This window comes from Rosa chinensis, chromosome 2 (genome assembly GCF_002994745.2).
Source record: "Rosa chinensis cultivar Old Blush chromosome 2, RchiOBHm-V2, whole genome shotgun sequence".
NCBI lineage: Eukaryota > Viridiplantae > Streptophyta > Magnoliopsida > Rosales > Rosaceae > Rosa > Rosa chinensis.
The window spans coordinates 15,410,828-15,432,008 of NC_037089.1; the positions used below are offsets into that span (position 1 = coordinate 15,410,828).

Sequence of the window (21,181 nt, forward strand, 5' to 3'; positions counted from 1 at the left end):
ATGCGTTAATGAAATCCAAATTTCTTTAAAAAAAAATAAAAAAGATACAACCAAACAATAGAAATTGCAATTAATAGAATTTTAGATTGATGGAGTTAAAGATTCCATCATTTATAAATTCCTACGGATTTCATAATTTTCTCATCCAAACGCACCGTTAGACTTCTAGTTTTTTGGTTAATTAGGAGTGTTTGGCTACTCTGACAGTCAATATTGTGCTTGTACATACTTTTATTATGAGTGGTTTCACTAAAACCCTCTAGCTTGACACAGTGACATCGTTATTTAATGGAACCTGGTTCCGTTTCCCTAAAAAAAATAGGATTTCCTTGGTCCCAAAGCTATTAATTTAAAGAGGTTTAAATGTACTGTATATAATTTTTCTAAGGTAAAAATGAAAAATAAAAATTATAAAACTGTTAAAGGAAAAACACGTTATGTGCCTTCGTTAAAGTGATTAATGGAGAGGGAATCAAGGAATCAGTGATTACCATCAATCAGCGCAATTACGGATCAATCAGCATTTAGTATCATTAATGTAATCGATATTTCCATTGTAATTTTATCCCTATATAAAGGGACTATGAAATGAAATGAGTAGACCAATTCCAATTGTCATTTTACTTTAACACGTTATCAGCACGCTCAGAGAAAATAAGCCAAGAGAAAGAAAATTTTAGCTTCGAAAAAAAAAACCCAAAATCCTAGAGAAATTTTTTTTCTCTTCTGCCGCCACCAATAAAAAAAAAAAAAATCCCTAGGCCGGTCTCCAGCCTAGCAGTCCAGTCACAACAACATCTCCACCGGCGCTGCCGCACTGGTCCTTTCCCCTTCACCGACCTTCATCTTCTGCCAGCAACCCTTCACCCTAGACTGGCCTCTTGCTTCTGCATTCAGACCGCCGAACCTTTAACGCCGCATCCCAGAGACCCCGACATCATTATCTCAAACCCCGCACCCTCAGACCTGACGTCTTTTCCCAGATTGACTCCCCAGCAGATCCAAAGGCTTCAAGCCAGACGACCTGGTGCTCCGACAGCCGAAACCACCTCCTAAACAGACCTAGACGAAACCCGCCCAGATTTCCCAGAACTTCAGCCCACTCGTCCCCCGTCCCCAATAGCCCACACGGGCCCCAGCCTCCCTGCAAAACACCCATCGCTGCAGCACTCACCCACGGGCTGACAAAGCCTGAAACAAACCCAGAAGGAAGAAGAAGACGCGAAAAGAGAGAGAGAGAAAAAAAAAACAGAAAAAAGGGGTGACCAGGCCAAAGTAAAGACCCGGCCCAAATTAACAAAAAGAAAAAACAGAAAAAACAAAACAGGCCCAGAAAAAAAAAAAACAAAAGGCCCAAAAAAAAGAGAGAAGGGACAAAAAAAAAAAAACTCTGGCCCACTGTTGAAAAAACAAAAGGAAGCGGCCTAGTTTTTTTCTCAAGCCAAAAACATTGCTACGCACGCCTGCATCAACACGCGCGTGCGCTAGGATCGTTTTGTTTTCTCGAAATCAAGTATGTTTTTTTTATGATTTTAATCAAGCATGTGAATTTTATTTATATTTTCTATTTTTTTAAGCATGCTTTATACCTTATTGTTTATTATATTTTGTTATTGAGCATGGTTAGTTAGATAATTTTGATCATTTAAAGCATGTCTTGTTATTTATGCTTTATATGGTTATCTTTAAATATGATTATATATTTTATTATTTATATTTTATTTTTATGAATGATATATGTAGCATATATTTTGTTGTATATTTGTGCAATTTGAGCATGTCATGTAGTTTATTTTTATATATGCTATGTTTTATTTATTATTAAATGTGTTATAGTTATTTTTGTAATACAACATATAAAATTCCATTTTGCCATGATAATGAAAATTCATGCGCATTATACACACACTTATTGTGATAAAGCATTTTCACATAGCATAGAAAAAAATGTGACCATTACGAATCTTGGTCTTGAAATCGAATTCATACGTTTGGAAAATAATTTACGTGGATGTCTTTATGACTGCGTAATTTATATCTTCTCTTGTTTTATGTAGATGGCTGATCCAACTCGACCTGAGTTTGACATTTTGGACTCAGAAGGACTTGAGTACCACCGTTGGGTTTTCGATGTAGAAACTGCCTTTGTGGCAAAAGACTACACCGCCACCATTACCGACCCCAAAGATGATGAACTATCTAACAAGGTGAAAGCATATGCCTTAATGTTTCTGAGGCGACATATTGATCCTAGCCTATGCTGGGAGTACCTTCAGTTGAAGACACGCAAAGAATTGTGGGATGACCTTAAGGGACGTTTTGGGAACATTCATGATACTTTGCTCCCAGGACTGGTTGTTCAGTGGAATGGAATCCGCTTGCTTGACTATAAAAGGGTCAATGACTTCAACAAGGACATGTTGTGCTTCAAGGCACATCTCAATTTCTATGGAAGGGAAATCACAGGAGATGATATGATCTACAAGACTCTTTCCACCTTTCCTACTTCAGCGTTTATGCTAGAGGACCAGTATAGGCTGGAGTATGACAACAAAAGAATCACAACCTTCAATAAGTTGATCAGCCTACTGCAAGTGGCTGAGAGGCAAAATGATGATCTCTTGAACAACAATGCTAGGCCCACTGGGACAAAGAAAATTCCCGAGGCTAATTATGGAAAAATTAATAATAGGTGGAAAGAACTCCAATGCAAAGGGGTTCGGACGTGCTGATCCCTACCCACGTGGCAACAATACACCACGTGGAAAGGGACGTGGAGGTGATGGAAACAAGGTGCAAAAGGCACATAAGAACCCTTCAGTCAAACAGGATAGAGTTGGTGATGAACCATGCTATAGGTGTGGAATCATTGGGCATTGGTACAAGAACTGCCAAGCATGCAACATAGTTGCAGCCACTTACAAGAGATATAGGGAGTCTAAAGAACAAGAAACTCACTATATGGAAGAAGGAGGCCATGACCCAGATGTCAACCTCACAATTGTAGACCTCAATGGCAACAAGGGACTTGCTCAGTCAATGGATGCACTAGATTTTGACTGACCTGCTATTGTAGACCTCAATGGCAACAAGGAACTTGCTCAGTCAATGGATGCACTAGATTTTGACTGACCTGCTTTATCTATTTATTTTACAAAGACAAATGTGAAGGCATAATGCCTCATTTTTAATTAGACTATTACTTGGTCTTAAAGTTTATTTCAATAATGGTTTGGTGAATTAGATTTATGAACAAAGACCTTGATTTGATTATCGTTGGCTTATTAATAAATTTTGAATTTTATTCTGAAGCACTGAATTTATTCAAATTTATTTACTACACATATTTACATGGTTCGAAATTGCACTATAAATATGTAAAGCAATACATCTAGAAAAAGAAAAAATTATTTGGATGAAAAGATTATCATTCTACATAAATACAAATACTCTAAAGAATATGAGATACGCTCTGTATGTACCAAGAGCTAATCGAACCTTGTTAAGTATCAAAGATATTCATGCCAACGGTTATCATGTAAAAACACACTGTGAGAATGGAACTGAATACTTTTATATTACCTCTAATGAATGTGGAAGGAAACGCATTTTAGAGAAACTTATGAGTCAATCTAGTGAACTAAACCTCACTACGATTCAGATCATTGAATCCTAGATTGTCACCCATAATGAAATGTGGGACACTGACTCATACAGGCTTTGGCGTGATCGCCTAGGGCACCCGGTCGTGACATGATGATCTGTATTTTAACAAACTCATATGGACATCCCTTCTTTCGAGTGAAAAATAAAATGAGACAAAAATCCGTCACACTGCAAGGTGTCAGTTCTAGTACTGCTCAAATGTAGTCATTGCCTTCTGAAGTACCAGAAGCACTAGCTCCATCCCATTATGCCTCATTGACTATTTCAAAGGCACATCACTTGTTTTGCAAAGCCTGCTCTTTAGCCAAAATAGGATCGAGACCTTCCTATGCTAAAGGTATAAAATAAAACATTCCATTCTTACAAAGGATACAAGGAGATATATGTGGACCTATCCATCCAGAATGCGGACCATTCAAGTACTTTATGGTTCTGGTGGATGCTTCGACACACTGGTCACATGTCGCTTTATTGTCCACAAGAAATGCTGCAAAACTCCTAGCACAGATTATACGTTTAAGGGCTCACCACCCTGATCACCCTATCAAGACTATAAGGCTTGATAACGCTGGAGAGTTTACATCAAAAGTATTTGATGAATATTGCATGCCTATTGGGATCGATGTAGAGCATCCTGTACCCCATGTGCATACACAAAACGGTCTCGCAGAAGCCACCATCAAAAGGCTACAGATGGTGGCTAGAGCATTGGTTATGCGCACCAACCTGCCTATATCTGCCTGGGGTTATGTAATATTGCACGCAGCTTTACTTATTCATTTCAGACCCATTGCTAGCCAACCATTTTCTACGTACCTGTTGGTAACTGGATATGAGCCTGACTTACGCATATTTGGTTGAGCAGTATATGTGCCTATTGCTCCCCCACAGTGCATCAAAATGGTTCCTTAGAGACGATTAAGTATTTATGTTGGATAGAATCCCCAACAATTATCTGCTACTTGGAACCCTTGACAGGCAATCTCTTTATCACTAGATTTGCAGACTGTCACTTTGATGAGACAGTCTTCCCGTCGTTACTGAGAGATAGGAAAAAGGAATTTCCAAGGGAACGACAGGAATTGTCGTGGTTTGTCCCCACTCTGTCTCATTTTGATCCCCGCACTTCACAAAGTGAAAGTGAAGTGAAAAGAATAATCAATCTTCAGAACGTAGCAGATTCGATGCCTGATGCTTTTACTGATATCGCAAAAGTGACGAGATCACATATACCAGCTGCAAATGGGCCTGCAATGTTAGAAGTTCCCAACAAGGGGCACGGTGCCGCAGATAGAGGCACTGCAACCGCACTTAGTGGAGGTGTGGTTGAGGTCGTGGCTCACCAAGGAAGAGGGGGAGTCCACTTGGTTCGATTGACACTCACCCAAGGAAGAAGAGGGTAAGTAAGGCACAAACCAATCATCAATGTATAGAATCCCTCTCATGAGATTGTCTCTGATTATAGTTATGTCCATGAATCAATACTGGAGGACACTCCGATGTTAAAATGATTCCAGAGAACAAAGAAATCTCAGAGGATTATGAGTGTGCGTATGAGTTGATAGAAAGATCTTCCATACACATTGATTATATATACTATTGCTCAAGGAATCATAGAGCACGATGATATTGAACCATGCTCTATTGAAAAATGTGAACAAAGAGCAGATTGGCTTAAATGGAATGAAACAATCCAGGTAGAATTAGATTCTCTGACAAAGAGACAAGTATTTGGTCCGGTAGTGCTAACCCCACCAAGTGTAAAGCCTGTAGGACATAAATGGGTCTTTGTCAGAAAGCGTAATGAGAAGAATGAAGTCCTGAGGTACAAGACTCGCCTTGTGGCGCAAGGTTTCTCACAACGCTCTGGAATTGACTACGAGGAGACATATTCTCCTGTCATGGACGTTATAACGTTCCACTACTTAGTTAGCTTGGTAATTTCCAAAGGACTGGAAATGCAGCTCATGGATGTGGTTATTGCATATCTCTATGGGGATCTAGGTTCAGAGATATATATATATATATATATATATATGAAAGTGACTGATGGCCTTATATTACCCAAGTCAAGTGACTCTAAACCACGGAGTGCGTTTGCAATTAGGTTGAAACGCTCACTTTACGGATTGAAACAATCCAGGTGGATGTGGTATACCCGTCTAAGTGACTACTTGATTGGGAAGAGATATAAGAACGATGAATTATGCCCCTGCGTATTCATAAAGAAAACAAGTTCCGGATTTGCAATTGTAGCAGTATATATCGATGATATGAACATAATAGGTACTCTTGATGAAATAAGAGAAACCGCAAGCTACTTGAAATCCGAATTTGAGATGAAGGATCTTGGGAGAACTTGATTTTGTCTAGGCCTTGAACTAGAACACCGAGTTTGTGGAATACTAATCCACCAGTCTGCATATGTCCAAAAGTCAGGCAATTTAACATGGACAAAGCGCATCCTGCTAGCACTCCCATGATCGGTCAAAGTTTGGATGCAAGGAAAGATCCATTTCGTCCAAAGGAAGATGACGAAGAAGTGTTGGGAGCTGAAATTCCCTATCTAAGTGCAATATGCGCATTATTGTACTTAGGCCAATATACTCGACCAGACATTGCATTCTCAGTGAACTTATTAGCTAGATCTAGCTTAGCGCCAACGTAGCGTCACTGGAATGGTATCAAGAACATTTTCCGATACCTAAAAGGAACCATTGACTTGGGACTGTTCTTTCCCTACAGAGAGACAAGAGGGACCGCAGATGGAATTGCAATCCCTAAAGGAAATGATGATGGCAAAAGCGCCACTCACTACTCCAAAACGCCAAATGACGTTTTGGTTGGTTTTGCTGATGCTGGATACATCTCTGACCCACATAAAGATCGTTCCCAAATTGGTTATGTATTTACCAATGGGAACACGGTGATATCTTGCAAATCAACCAAGCAAACCCTTGTGGCTACCTCCTCGAACCACTCAGAGATCATCGCTCTACATGAGGCGGTTCGTGAGTGTGTATGGTTAAGAGCTATCATCACACATATTCGAGGGACTAGTGGTTTGAGTTCTACCACTGAAGAGCCTACTTGCATTTATGAAGATAATGCAGCTTGCATCGAACAGATGAAGCTAGGATATATCAAGGGTGATAATACAAAACACATATCGCCAAAATTTTTCTACAATCAGCAACAACAGGCCCTCCTCAAGATTCAAGTGAATCAAGTAAGGTCTGAGGAGAATGTGACAGATTTGTTCACCAAATCATTGCCTAAGGCCATATTTGAGAAACATGTGAAAAGCATAGGAATGCGAAGACTTTCCAAGCTCCCATGATTAATGTAAGTATCAGGGGGAGGTGTAAACGTCAGGGGGAGTCTAACACATACATGTCATACTCAAATGTAAAAGGTGTGTTGTGCTATTTTCCTTCGACCAAGGTGTATTTTTGTCCCACAGGGTTTTTATTGTTACTTGGCAAGGTTTTTAGTGAGGCAACAATTCATGCACCATTTCGGCTTTGGCTTGGCACAAGGGGGAGTGTTAAAGGAAAAACACGTTATGTGCCTTCGTCAAAGTGATTAACGAAGTGGGAATCAAGGAATCAGTGATTACCATCAATCAGCGCAATTACGGATCAATCAACATTTAGTATCATTAATGTAATCGATATTTCCGTTGTAATTCTATCCCTATATAAAGGGACTATGAAATGAAATGAGTAGACCAATTCTAATTGTCATTTTACTTTAACAAAAACTATAAAGTAACTCAATTAATTCCCATGGAACTTAAAACCTATAACTTTGAAATTTTAAACAAAAGAATTTGCATGACCATGATTTTTATTAAAAACTGTGGACCGTACACAATTTTTTTTGCCAAAATCGCATCTTTTTATTTTCTGACTAAAATTTTAGCAGCCTCAAATAATTATTTTTAAATACTTATTGAATTGACGGAACTTAAAAATCATGATGCAAATTTTTTCTTCAATTTTTCAAAGTAGGAAATTAATAAAATTTATTTTAAAAAAAAATTGTTTGAGATTTCCATGTTCCGTCAATTGGAACATGTTCAAAAATTTATGCTCTACGAATGGAGAGGTTATGGTAAAAGACTATTTCAAGAAAAAATTATGTTAACAAGATTTAACATGTTTCTGCATTGCCATTGCATTGCACAGGTGCCCATATGACACTCCCCAATGTGCCAAACCATGCAAAGCCTCGTTATGACTTTAGAGTCTTAGATATGTTCATGTTTCCATTGTCATGATTAAATAACAGTTTAACAGATATAGAACATGTGTGAGAACCATCCACGTTAATTATATATATTTTTGTTTTTATTTTTAGTTAAGACAATTATTAATTGCATGTTGATTTTTCCTCGGCCAAGTAAGAATTCGAACAACCAATAATGGAGACTCCTATTATTATTCGAGAGGTCATCTTAAGGTGTATTGTAATATGAGGTTTAGGCATTATGTCCCCCCTGTATTCATCCGTTTCATTAATCAAGGCCTGAGAGAGGCCTCACCAGTCATTAATTCAAAAAAATAAATAATAATAACAACCATACTCATTACTTATATAGATTTTTTTAATTGATGATTAGTTACATTTCGGTCGTCTCATATATATCAGGAAGGAAATCAAGTTGCAGATACACTTGATAATTATGGGTCATCTTCTACTAAGTTTATCTGGTGGGACTCAACTCCTCCTTTCGCCTCATCTCTTTGTAATAAGGATATGTTAGGTCTCTTTTATTTTCATTTTCACTGATGTTTTCTATATGCAGTAAGTTTTAGTGCTTACTGCAAACTTGTATTTTTTTCCTGGTTAAAAAAGAAAAAAGAAAAAAAAGAAAGATTAAAAGTGTATAAGGAGAGGAGTGTGAAAGAGAGAATATCACAAATAGTCATTCAATTTTTACTTGTTCGACCCTTTGGTCACTCACTTTTTAAATGTATCACTTTAGTTACTCAACTTTAACTCTGCTATTCACTTTAGTCACTTTGTTAATTTTTTTGATTAAAAAAAACTTTATTTGCCACAATATCAAGGATGTTTTCATCCAACCAATTGTGAAAATTTGATAAGTATGAATTGGAATGATTGAGAGAAGTGATTAAAGTGAGACAAAATGCCCATTCGGTGACTAAAGTGATTGACAGAGTAATAGTTGAGTGACCATAGTGATATATTTGAAAATTGAGTAACTAAAGTGTCGAATGAGTCATAGTTGAGTGACCATTTATGAAATTCTCCCAAGGAGTGGCACTGGAATAACTCCACTTAGGATTCGAGACCACAGCGGCCCCACCTTTCTAATTGGATTCTTTCGGGCCTAGCAGCGCCTGACGTCGAGATTTGGCTATTCGAAGGAAAAAATCGAGTTTGGTTTCCGGCTTGGATTGATACGAACGATCTGTTTGAGGTCGTCTGATTGGCATATTTTGGCTGAGGGAGAAGTGAAGGAGATACAATCAAAGGTGCATCATTGACTCTGGCTTGCTCTACTTGTAGGTGAGTGGGTGTTGATTTTTGTGGATAGTGACTTGGGATTTGATCGGCATCAACCAGAACAGATATGTGAGTGACCTGTGGTTGATCAGTGTTTGGTGTGCAGACTTTTTCTGGCGTTGTAGGACCGTGTTCAGCTGGAAGAGTTGCAGTTAGAATTCTTGCCAACGATGGTGATGGATTGGCTGCAAGGGGTGCAGGTTGTTTGTGCTCCTGTTAGCATTGTTTGGATTTTGCTATTTGGGCCTCAAACTGGGTCTTGTGGGTGTAAGTTCACATGGCCAGCCTAATTGGTCTGTTTGGTTCTTGTGAGATTGATCTCATGCTACTTTGATCTCATGCTACTTGTCTAGATTACTTTATGATTGTGTTTATGCTAGAGAAAGCTCTTTTAAGAGCCTTTATAGAAGTGCTTGGTTTCATTGTATCTCAATTGTGTGTTCGGCGCATGTGTGGAGTCAAGTAGAATAGATTGCCCAAGGCGAAGTGTTTTTGTTTGGTGTATACTACTCGATACTCAAATTGTGTTACATGGAGTGGTCATCTTTTGTACTATTATGTACCCAAATTAGGGTAATATATTAAAATTACATTTTTGTTTAAGGATATCCCTATTTGTGTTTGGCCCAAACTCTAGGTTACTTGACCTAGTGGTAATAGGGTTCAATTAGAAGAATCTAGAGATTATCTTTCTTTGTATGATTCTAACTCTATGCATTGTAATCCTCTATATAAAGAGGCCCCTCTTATCAATGAGAATGCACATCAAATTTCTCTCAGTTTCTGATTGCCTAAAACACGTTATCAGCACGAAGCACTAACCTTGAAACCTAATATTCGTAGCCTTCAAACCCCAGAAACCTCTGCCGCCCACCTTGAAGTTCTCACCTCCAGAAGCCCAGAATCGGCAGCGCTGTCCCCAGAACCGGCTGACAAATACCCGAACTGGCCCCCGGAAATACCGATATCCTCTTTGCCCGGTTCGAAGCTTTCCTCCCTGCCTACTGCTACCAAACTTCACCAGCAGCTGCAGCCAGACCCCGGAACTGGCCTGGAACCATTCGAACAGGCCGCCTGAAGCAACTGAACCACCGAACTGCTGCCTGAAGCATCTGCCTCTACTTCAATCAACCAAGCCCATTCGGTCAACCCTAGGCCCAAACTCAGCCCAAGGCCCAGAAGCAGAAGCAGATCCGCTAAAGCCCAAAAGCCCAGAAGCCCAGAAACAAGCCCTCTGATGTCAGCATCCAGACTGCCACGTCAGCCGCTAGTCAGCGCCCAGTCAGCTTTAGAGTGCCACGTCAGCCTCTGGAGCCACGTCAGCACCTGCGGTCAACGCCGGTCAACACTTTTCCCGCGACTTTTCCGGCAACTTTTCTGGCCATTTCCTGCTTCTTTTCAGGCCATCTACAGTAACTTTTCCGGCGACTTTTTCTGGTCAAGAATTTCCGACCATTTTTCAAGGTAAATCTTTTCTAAAAGTTCCTTTTTTTTTTATTTTTTTTAAAAATTTTTCTTCTTTTCTCGGGGACTTCCAAACATCCCTTCTTCTACCCCCCTTTCTTCTTCATAGGGGAGACCAAAAGCCGAACTGTGGGGCTTCGTGCTCACTCCAAGCTTGGAGCTTGTAGAGTCTTCCAAACTTAGAGTTTGTTGAGAAGAAAACGATCGACCACATACATCGTTGTTTCGATCTAATCCAAAACCCTCTTGGAATCGGATTTTCTTGGAAGCGACTACGCTCAGAAAATCCCTAATTTCTTGGAAGCGACTACGCTAAAAAATTTAATAGTTTTTCATGGTAGCCTTTTTCGCTCCAAACTAACCCTAATCTTGTGTTTTTTTTTTAGGATGAGTTACCTGAACAAGTTGAACTTTGTTCCACTAGAGACAACTGGCGCAGGATACCATAGGTGGGTCCGAGATGTGCGCCAACATCTTAAGGCTGATGGACTTCTGGAAGCCATCCAAGAGCCTAGTCAGAACGTGCTCTCCATTGAGCAAGCTACTGCTTTTGAAGCAAATCAAGCAAAAGCCATCATTCTCATGACAAGGCACATGAATGACACGCTCCAAAGTGAATACCTCAATGAGGAAGACCCAAGAAAGCTATGGGTTGAACTTGAGCAGCGATTTGGCAACGTTCGTGACTCCATGCTTCCTCATTTAGAAGTGCGATGGCATAGCCTCTGCTTTTGTGATTTCAAGTCCGTGCTTGATTATAACTCAGAAGCTCTTTGTATCAAGTCTCTGATGGAGTTTTGTGGCCAAACCATAACTGATACGATGTTGACCGAGAAGACTTTCTACATTCCCCGTCTCTGCCCTGATGATTTCAAAGAATTATCGGATTGATGTGAAAGCAGGATGTATCACGAGGTTTCATGAGCTTATTGGCGCCATGAATGTAGCTGAAAAGCATGACAACATAATCGTGAAGAACTATAATGCTAGACCTGTGGGAACTAAGTCTATTCTAGAGTCTAACTATAGTCGCGCCCCTAAGGGAGGACGCAAGGAGCAAAACCCTAAGAGTAGGAACAATTCTGGACGCTTTGGTCCATATTCTAGCCCTAAAGAGGAAGGAAATCGCCAAGAGAGGCATGCACAGAACAGTGGAGGTCAACGTGTGAAGAGAGAGAGAGAGAGAGAGAGGCAGAGCCTCCGACTATGGTGGTGATGCCACCAAGAGTAATAGTCATCCAAATCATGCACCAAAAGCATCTCGATCAAGGGAGCCTGATCATAAAGATGTTTGTCTTCGATGTGGATCAAGTGGACATTGGACAAGGAAGTGTACTGCATCCCAGAACATTGCCAATGCATACAAGATGTATCGTGAAGCAAGGGAGGAAAATTACATGGAACAAGAAGATCAAGATGGAGATCTCGATCTAAGGGTGGAAGACTACAAGGATCAAGACCCAGAAACTGGCGATTTTGATTGAGTCTTTTTATTTTCCAAGAGATGTAGGCAAATTGCCATATTACTTTTGTAGTAGATGCCAATGATATTAGTCTTTCTTCAAAGTAGGCGTACTCAATGTAAAAGTGATGTCTAGAAAGGTTTTGAGATAAGTGGTATTTAAGCGAGCTTTGCTCCACCGACATCTCTCTACTCACCTGGTCACATTTACATCGGAATTACCGAAAGAAGTTAGACGACTACCATTGTTTTGCATTAACTAGTTTATTGGATTAGATTTTCTTTGGTTAAAAGAACCGATGATGTAATTCCGTTTGGCTTATTAATAAAAGTTGAGTTCTTTTCTTTATGACTTCTTTTTAATTACAAGCTTTTCTTTTAGGAATGGATGAACTTCAATGTCTTGCAGATAGTGCAACTACGCACACCATTCTACGACATAGGCAATTATTCTTAGAGATGTTGCCTACATATTCATCTGTGACTACGATGGCTGGGCCATCAAGTTTAGTTCAAGGACATGGAATGACCCAATTCCTTTTGCTCAATGGCACCTTGATTAAAGTCACTGAAGCTCTCTACGCTCCTAAGGCAAATCGAACCTTATTGAGCTTCAAAGATATAAGAGCCAACGGATTCCATGCGGAAACGCATAGTGAGAACGGAATAGAATTCCTTTGCATTACCTCTAATGATTGCGGAAGAAAGCTCATCTTAGAGAAGCTTATGTGTCAATCTAGTGGACTTTATGTCACTACAATTCGACCAATTGAATCCAATAATGTCATAAGAGAAGATCTCTTGGATTCAGACACATATTAGCTTTGGCATGACCGACTAGGACATCCTGGTCGTGATATGATGCTCCGTATACTTAAGACTTCACACGGGCATCCTTTCTTCAGAGTGAGAAGAAGCAAGAATCAAAAATTGATTCCAGGACTTAGCTAGACCGCAAAGATTGCAGCTTCTAGCGCTGCTGCTGTCTACTGTCCCTAGTGATGACTCCAGAAATGGCACCAACCATGAGCATGACACCATGGTTGCTCCTCCCAGTGGCCATGATGCCACACAATCCAATTTCCATGGCTCCAACGCCATAATGGGAGATGTAGTCACACACTTTGCTTCTAATAGCGCTACAAACGCTCAGGCCCAACCAAAATCCTCATTGGTTGCTTCTAAGGCCCCTCACTCATTTTGCAAAGCCTATTCCTTTGGGAAATTAGGACCGAGACCGTCCTATGCAAAGGATCCAAAAATACTCATTCCGTTCTTACAGAGAATCCAAGGGGATATCTGTGGACCAATTCAACCATCATGCGGACCTTTTAAATACTTTATGGTATTGGTTGATGCGTCGACACGCTGGTCACATGTCGCGCTATTGTCCACTCGAAATGCTGCTTATGCTAAACTCCTCTCCCAGATTATCCGTCTATGGGCTCACTACCCTGACCATCCTATTCAGTCAATTCGACTTGATAATGCTGGGGAGTTTACATCGAAAACGTTCGATGACTATTGCATGTCACTGGGGATTGATGTAGAACATCCAGTTCTTCATGTTCATACCCAAAATGGTCTCGCAGAAGCCGCTATCAAACGACTACAAATGATAGCGCAGACATTAGTTATGTGCACCAATCTCCCTATTTCTGCTTGGGGATATGCAATATTGCATGCAGCAACGCTGATTCGTCTACGACCCACTGCAACCCAATCCTACTCTGCATTCCAGCTCGTGACTGGGTACGAGCCTGATATCTCGCATTTACGCATTTTTGGGTCTGCCACCTATGTGCCTATTACGCCGCCACAGCGTACTAAGATGGGTCCACAACGACGAATGGGCATCTATGTTGGCTATAAATCTCCAACCATTGTCCGCTACCTTGAACCCTTGACAGGCGATCTCTTTACCGCTATATTTACGGATTGTCACTTTGATGAGACAGTCTTCCCATCGTTAGGGGGAGATAAGAACACAGATGTTCCACAGGAATGACAGGAATTGTCATGGTCTGTCCCCACTATGTTTCATCTCGATCCCCGTACCGCACAGTCTGAACTTGAAGTGCGAAGAATAATCGAGCTCCAGAACGTAGCAGACACTCTGCCTGATGCGTTTTCTGATGTTGCCAAAGTGACGAGATCACACATACCTGCAGCAAACGTGCCTGCAAGGATTGATGTCCCAAATACTGGACATCACGCCACTCCTGTGACATCAGGAGATGGCGCCATTGCCCAGCATGGCAATGATGTGGCATCTATGGCCTTACGTCCCGCAAGGAAGCGCTGGAGACTAATTGGTTCGAAGGATACTCGCCCTAGAAAGAAAGCGAATGAGGCACAGATAAATCCTTTGATCATCGATACTCAAAATCCGTCCCATGAGAATGTTCCGGATTACGGTTATGTCCAAGAGACATCATTAGGGGACGCCTCAATGTCAGAACCTATCCATGAGAATGTAGAGATCTCTATAAATTACACTAGTGTACATGGGACGTGGGAACGAAACTCCATCATCATTGATGATGTATTCGCGTATTCAATGGCGTGTGAGATTATTGAGACCGATGACATTGAACCATGCTCCGTTGATGAATGCCAACGTAGAGCTGATTGGCCAAAATGGAAAGATGTGATCCAAGCAGAACTCGATTCTCTAGCGAAAAGGAAGGTATTTGGCAAAGTTATACCAATACCGCCCAACACCAAACCAGTTGGTCACAAATGGGTATTCGTTAGAAAGCGTAATGAGAAAAATGAGATTGTAAGATACAAAGCTCACCTTGTGGAGCAAGGCTTCTCACAATGCCCTGGAATAGAATACGAGGAGACCTATTCTCCTGTAATGGACGTCATTACGTTCTGCTACCTTGTCAGTTTGGTAGTTTCCAAAAAACTGAACATGCAACTTATGGATGTGGTTGCTGCGTATCTATATGGGGATCTAGATACGGAAATATACATGAAGATTCCAGATGGAATTCAGTTACCCAAATCGAGTGGCTTTAAACCACGGAGCGCGTTTGCGATTAGATTGAAACGCTCACTATATGGATTGAAACAATCCGGACGGATGTGGTATAACCGTCTAAGTGACTACTTGATTGGAAAGGGATATGTGAACAATGAACTATGCCCATGTGTGTTCATAAAAAGGACAAGTTCCGGATTTGCAATAGTAGCGGTTTATGTTGATGACATGAACATAATTGGCACCCTTAAAGAGTTAAGGGAAACCGCTGAACACTTGAAATCCGAGTTTGAGATGAAAGATCTTGGGAAAACACGGTTTTGCCTCGGTTTAGAACTTGAGCACTGTAGAGATGGTATCCTGATTCATCAGTCAGCTTATACCCAAAAGATGCTTAGGCGTTTCAACACTGATAAGATTAAGCCTTCAAGCACCCCAATGGTCGTCCGTAGTCTTGATCCAAAGAAGGATCCATTCCGTCCAAAAGATGACGACGAAGAAGTGCTAGAGGCAGAAGTGCCCTATCTAAGTGCAATAGGCGCATTATTATACTTAGCACAATGCACAAGACCGGATATCTCATTCGCTGTGAACTTGCTAGCTAGATATAGCTCTGCGCCAACACGACACCATTGGACCGGTGTTAAAGATATCTTTCGATACCTAAGTGGTACGATTGATATGGGCTTGTTCTATCCCTACAGAGAGAAGATGGATTCGGACCCATCAAGTGCTAGGGACGGTACACATGGTGGACTGTGTTCCCTCTCCCCATTCCAAAACGATATAAGTGTTTTGGAAGGTTTTGCTGATGCTGGGTATCTCTCTGACCCACACAAAGGTCGCTCCCAAACTGATTATGTTTTCACCATGGGAAAGACCGCAATATCTTGGAGGTCTACAAAGAAGACCTTAGTCGCTACCTCTTCGAATCATGCAGAGATTATTGCTCTTCACGAAGCAGTTCGTGAATGTATATGGCTTCGATCCATAGTTACGCATGTTCGAAGCAATTGTGGTTTGAAGTCTACCACAGATGAGCCAACGAGCATTTATGAGGATAATGCTGCTTGTATTGAACAAATGAAGCAAGGCTACATCAAAGGTGACAACACCAAGCATATATTGCCCAAATTCTTCTATAATCAGCAACAATAGAAGCTCCTCAAGATCAAAGTGAACCAAGTTCGATCTGAGGACAATGCGGCAGACTTGTCTACTAAGTCATTGCCCAAATCCACATTCGAGAAACATGTGGCAAGAATTGGCTTGCGGAAATTATCTGAACTTCCATGATCGTAGTCATCAGGGGGAGGCACTGACATCAGGGGGAGATGTCTACATGTTCGTCTCGAATCGTGAAGGGTGTGTTGTGCTCTTTTTCCCCTTCGACCGAGGTTATTTTTATCCCACTGGGTTTTTGTTACTCTGCAAGGTTTTTAACGAGGCAACGAGAGAAGCACAGTGTTTGGACAACACAAGGGGGAGTGTTTAAGGATATCCCTATTTGTGTTTGGCCCAAACTCTAGGTTACTTGACCTAGTGGTAATATGGTTCAATTAGAAGAATCTAGATATTATCTTTCCTTGTATGATTCTAACTCTATGTATTGTAATCCTCTATAGAGATTATCAATGAGAATGCACAACAAGTTTCTCTCAATTTCTGATTCCCTAAAACAATTTTATAATTTAAATATGTATTTTGTTTATTGAATTATCTGGAGCACTAAAGTTCTCCTAAGGTTAATTGTTTTGGACTCATTTCATAATGCATAGGAAGCATAATAGAGGACAAACATTGATGCACTGAAATGGGGAGGTAGTATACAATATAAATGAACTTATAACAACAACCAATTGAGGATTGTGGTTAGCAAGAAATCTAACACAATAATGACACTTTGAAACATCTTATTTTTCCTCACCCTAAGCCTGTTTCCCCAATCCCAATTTTTTGACAGTCACACCCTCGTAACTGAAATTTAAGAACCACCAAGTGAAAAAACAAATTAAAGAACACAGAAGATTACATCAAAGACTAAACAGCTTTTCTATCAGTGATGGGCCTTGCCACAAAATAATGCATTTTGAGGGATATCATTCTCAGTGAAGAAGCTTTGCTCATCGTTCCAAACTCTGATATACAATTGCTGACCCAAGTACCTTCTTGACCAGATTGCAGACCTCAAGTTCCACATACCCTTGTTGTCCAAAGACACCATCACAGCACTCCAACCAAATGGATATACCTGCCGATTTCACCAATTAATAATTCGATTAACAGTGGTGATGATTGGTACAAAAATTCGAATTTCTGAACATTAATCAATAGAAGTAACTTTAATCCAATTACCTGAACTGTGTGTCTTGGTACAGCGTCTGCCAAATTGTAGCGTCTCCTCATATCTGGGGTCCAATTTTTAGAACCATATCTGAACATTTGAAGAGTGACAGGATTAGCCAAATGAAAAGTCTTCAATCCTACCAACAACAGATCTTTTGTTGTGCATATAATTAAAAGTTGTATGCCTACCCAACAATGTAGAAGCTATATCCATCAAGATGCCAAGATTGAAGTGTGGGTTCGGTGTTCTGGAATACGATTTCGACGAAGTCATGGAGTGTGGTTCCTATGACCGAGGCACCAAAACTTGCAGGGCCTGGAGTAGGTGTGTCCTTGATTGTGTTGAAGTTAAATACTCCAGGGATGTTAAACCAGTCAGCCAGCTTCAAGGGGGTCTCTGGATCAACATAGGATATCTTGTTTACAGCATAGCGAAGCTTGCCACCGATCTTAGTAGCAGAATTGGCTAAAACAAGTGTCCTCACTACTTTAATGGTACCATAATGGAATGAGCCCTGAGGGTTAGGCCTGGCTGCATTTGCTGTCAAATTCAATCTTCATTCATAAAAATGGGATATTAGATTAGATGCCTAGCAAATTGACAAATGTGACTAATATGGCAACAGAGATATATCATAAGATTGTGGTTGCTACCTGATTGTCCTGGCTTGCTTCATAGACCAGTGAATGTGATAGGTTGGACCAATAGGCAATGGCCCTGCAGCCTTGATGCTAGAACCAGCATATCGAAGAATTCCAGTGGTTGTGAGAATGGGCTTTGTGAATCGGGTAGAGGCCACAATGAAATAGTCCTTAACTGAACCGTGTAAGGTGACCAAAACAGCTACAGATTGGCCTGGATGAACGTCAAGTGAATCATACACCTCTTGCAAGGTATTAGCTCCTTCAACTTCAACAAGCGTCATTGTATGACCCTGAATCCTAAAGTTGATTGAAGTTGCTATTCCCACATTTGATATCCTGAATTTGTAGGTCTTTCCTGAAAGAACGCACCGAAAGTATGAGTACAAAATTTTCAGAAACCGGTAATTATGATACCCAAAGAAATTATGGAGGGGGTTATGCCTGATGTTACCTTCTTGACCAGTGAAGATTGCAGACCTATGAAGCCCATTTATAAGAAGACCATCAGGAAGAGGAAGAGGATTGCCAGAGTCCAAGTTTTGTTGCAATACCTGTAAACATAAGCACAGATATCAGAACACTCTTTTTGATATTTAGTTAATAAAAAGATGACTATATACATAGAACTCGATGTAATGTTCCATTGTCAGAGTAAATTACATTACTATATTTCATTATTTTGTGAATCCTGATTTCTTGACCACATTTTCAAACCCATCCGATTAATTATTTAGATTGATTAATGGTGTTGGCAGCCTAAAATGTAAAACTTCCTGATAAGAGAACACCTCTCTACATCTAGTATCCGTGCCTAAGAGATTAAAGAAAGGATTCGAGGATATATGATCTAGCAGTTGCATATATACATACCTTGTGGTTAGTGTTGTACCAATCACCAACAAGCACGGTAAACTCTTCAGCGGGTATGGGATATGGGACAGCTATCACAGACCTGTGTGCCACATTGAAACCACCAAAACCACCAGCAGCTCTATGAAGTTTCGTTGAAGGAAAGTAACTGAAGGTTCCAATCTGATCTTTTGTTTGAAACTTGTATCTCCAGCTTGTGTTTGGAGGAATCGGGCAATTGGTTCCGAGAACTCCATCTTCCCATGTGGACTTCCTCTGTTTAATTCCATTCCTGATTTCACACCAAGATAAGAAAGAAAAGCCTATGAGTAGCGAACACAAAGCTTCTGAGTCTCCAACTATCAAAACTTCCAACAAAAGTACTGACCATGTAATGAGGAAAGGTTCATCCAACTTATTAATGACATCAACGATTATGTTGTCATTAGTCACAGCCTCAATTGTTGGACCAGGAAATTGACCATTAATAAGGATAGCCTGCAAAATTGAGTGACAAACAGTTGTACATCAACCACAAGTAGAAAATTTGCAGAACTCTATAACCCCTAACACCATGTTAGATCAAAAGACAATTACCTGTCGAGGAACACCCAATGGAGAAACTGATCCGTATGTAACTGTCCATGTAAAATATCTGTAAGGGTCTTCTGCATTGATGATGCAGAAAGCACTCAAGCCAACGAATGTTCCAAGAAAAAAAAGCAGGAAAGAGGTTGGCCTCATTGTATAAGCTCCTATATATTCCCCCAAGCTCCTAAAACAACAACACGTTTCACACAAAGCTAAGTTAGCACCAAATGAAAACACTACATTCAATCTGAGTTTATCGTCCCCCAATTGATCAAGAGAACGAGACGAGGAAAATTGAAGGTGAGAATTGGTGTACTGTAGTTGAGCGTGAGAAATGATCGAACACCAGGTGAGGTTATATAAATGGTCGCGGGTGCAGCCAGGGCCAGCGTGGACGCGAGGACCGAGGAAGAATCGAATCGAAGCTCATTTGCGGCGCACTTCATGCTTTCAGCACCCAGCTACCTGCATATGCTACTCATTCTTAGTTAGCTCAAAATTTGAACTAAATTAAATTATTGAATTTGACTAATGAGTTAGCAGCTAGTGAAAGTGTAGTGTGTACGTGAAGCGGGTGAGGTGGACTCGTCGGTGCGCGGTGGCGGGAAGGAATGAGATTAAAGCAAGCGGGAGCTGCGCAGCCGAGAACGGATCGTTGAAAAATTAGTTTATCTAGAATTAAATGGAGGACTGCGTAATCACTGGTGGGATTAAATGAGTTTTAGATCTCTGACACGATCGGAGACAAAGCAGAAAGCGAAGACAATGGGAGGACAGTGTGGTAATTTTCGTCGTGGCGCTCTGTTTCTTCTTCATCGTCTTCAAGTCCCCCCTCTTCTTTCCCGCCATGTTGGCCGTTGACGGTTATTGGTAGTGTGCAAGTTGGGCTTCTTCGGCCTCGAATATACCACCGAATATGTACCGCTGCTACTTTCAACTTTCCTATTGGGCCTTTTTATTTGAAAAAAAAAACAAAAACACACTCCAGTTTACCCAATCCGCTAAAATTTATAACTAAAAAAAGACAGCTGACCAAATACTACGTGTCTTACTCCCACTCCAACACCTGTTAATTTTTTTCTACTGCCTTCTCTTCTCCTTCTCCTTCTCCATTGAAGTCGAAGTGTGCCCGAAAGAGGAAATACTTCAAATCTAATTCAATCTCACAGAAACCAAACAAGAGATCTGGGAATATGATAAAATCTTCGAGGATAATCCTAAAGTTGGCAAAGTATGAAACCAAATTCGAAATTCTCAAGATCCCAAATATCTGAACGATCCGTGAAATGATGAAATCAATTTGGAGTGGAGAACTTGAAGTTTCAATCCCTAGTCAAAACGAAGGCAAAAGATTGAACTGATTTAAGATTGAAATTAGACTGAGAAGTGTTAAGGGTAAAAGGGGTAAATTACTCCAAGTCAAGTCAATATAAGATATCTTGTTGTAAACAAAAACAGATTGTAATTTTCATCATCATAGTTATGTACGAAACTCTATCATTTTCTGGGTTTTTCCCTCATCTTCTTCAAGCTTTCTTATAACTCTAACATAGTATCAGAGCCAGGTTCCGATCCTCAGACCTGTGGGTTTTGGGCCCACAAACCTACAAACAATGAAGACTTCCCTGTGATTG

The 21,181-nt window shown here is 40.5% G+C and overlaps 1 protein-coding gene across 1 annotated transcript; it reads right to left on the reverse strand.

Annotated features, from left to right (window-relative positions):
- Positions 1 to 16,913: 16,913 nt before the first annotated feature.
- LOC112189779 (L-ascorbate oxidase homolog) lies at positions 16,914 to 19,863 on the reverse strand. Its single transcript, XM_024329131.2, has 8 exons — positions 19,554 to 19,863; positions 19,345 to 19,454; positions 18,978 to 19,248; positions 18,559 to 18,658; positions 18,117 to 18,462; positions 17,652 to 18,017; positions 17,472 to 17,550; positions 16,914 to 17,367 (listed from the first exon to the last, which is right to left on the reverse strand). The coding sequence occupies exons 1-8, from the start codon at positions 19,698 to 19,700 to the stop codon at positions 17,173 to 17,175; spliced, it is 1,614 nt and encodes a 537-aa protein (XP_024184899.1). The 5' UTR covers positions 19,701 to 19,863; the 3' UTR covers positions 16,914 to 17,172.
- Between the last annotated feature and the right edge of the window lie 1,318 nt (positions 19,864 to 21,181).

Coding starts and splice junctions, on each gene's coding strand:
- LOC112189779 (XM_024329131.2), bottom strand. CDS start 19,700: ATGAGGCCAACCTCTTTCCTGCTTTTTTTTCTTGGAACATTCGTTGGC. Junction 17,551..17,651: donor TATAGCTTCTACATTGTTGG/GTAGGCATACAA, acceptor TCAAATGTTCAG/ATATGGTTCTAAAAATTGGA. Junction 17,368..17,471: donor TACCAAGACACACAGTTCAG/GTAATTGGATTA, acceptor TGAAATCGGCAG/GTATATCCATTTGGTTGGAG.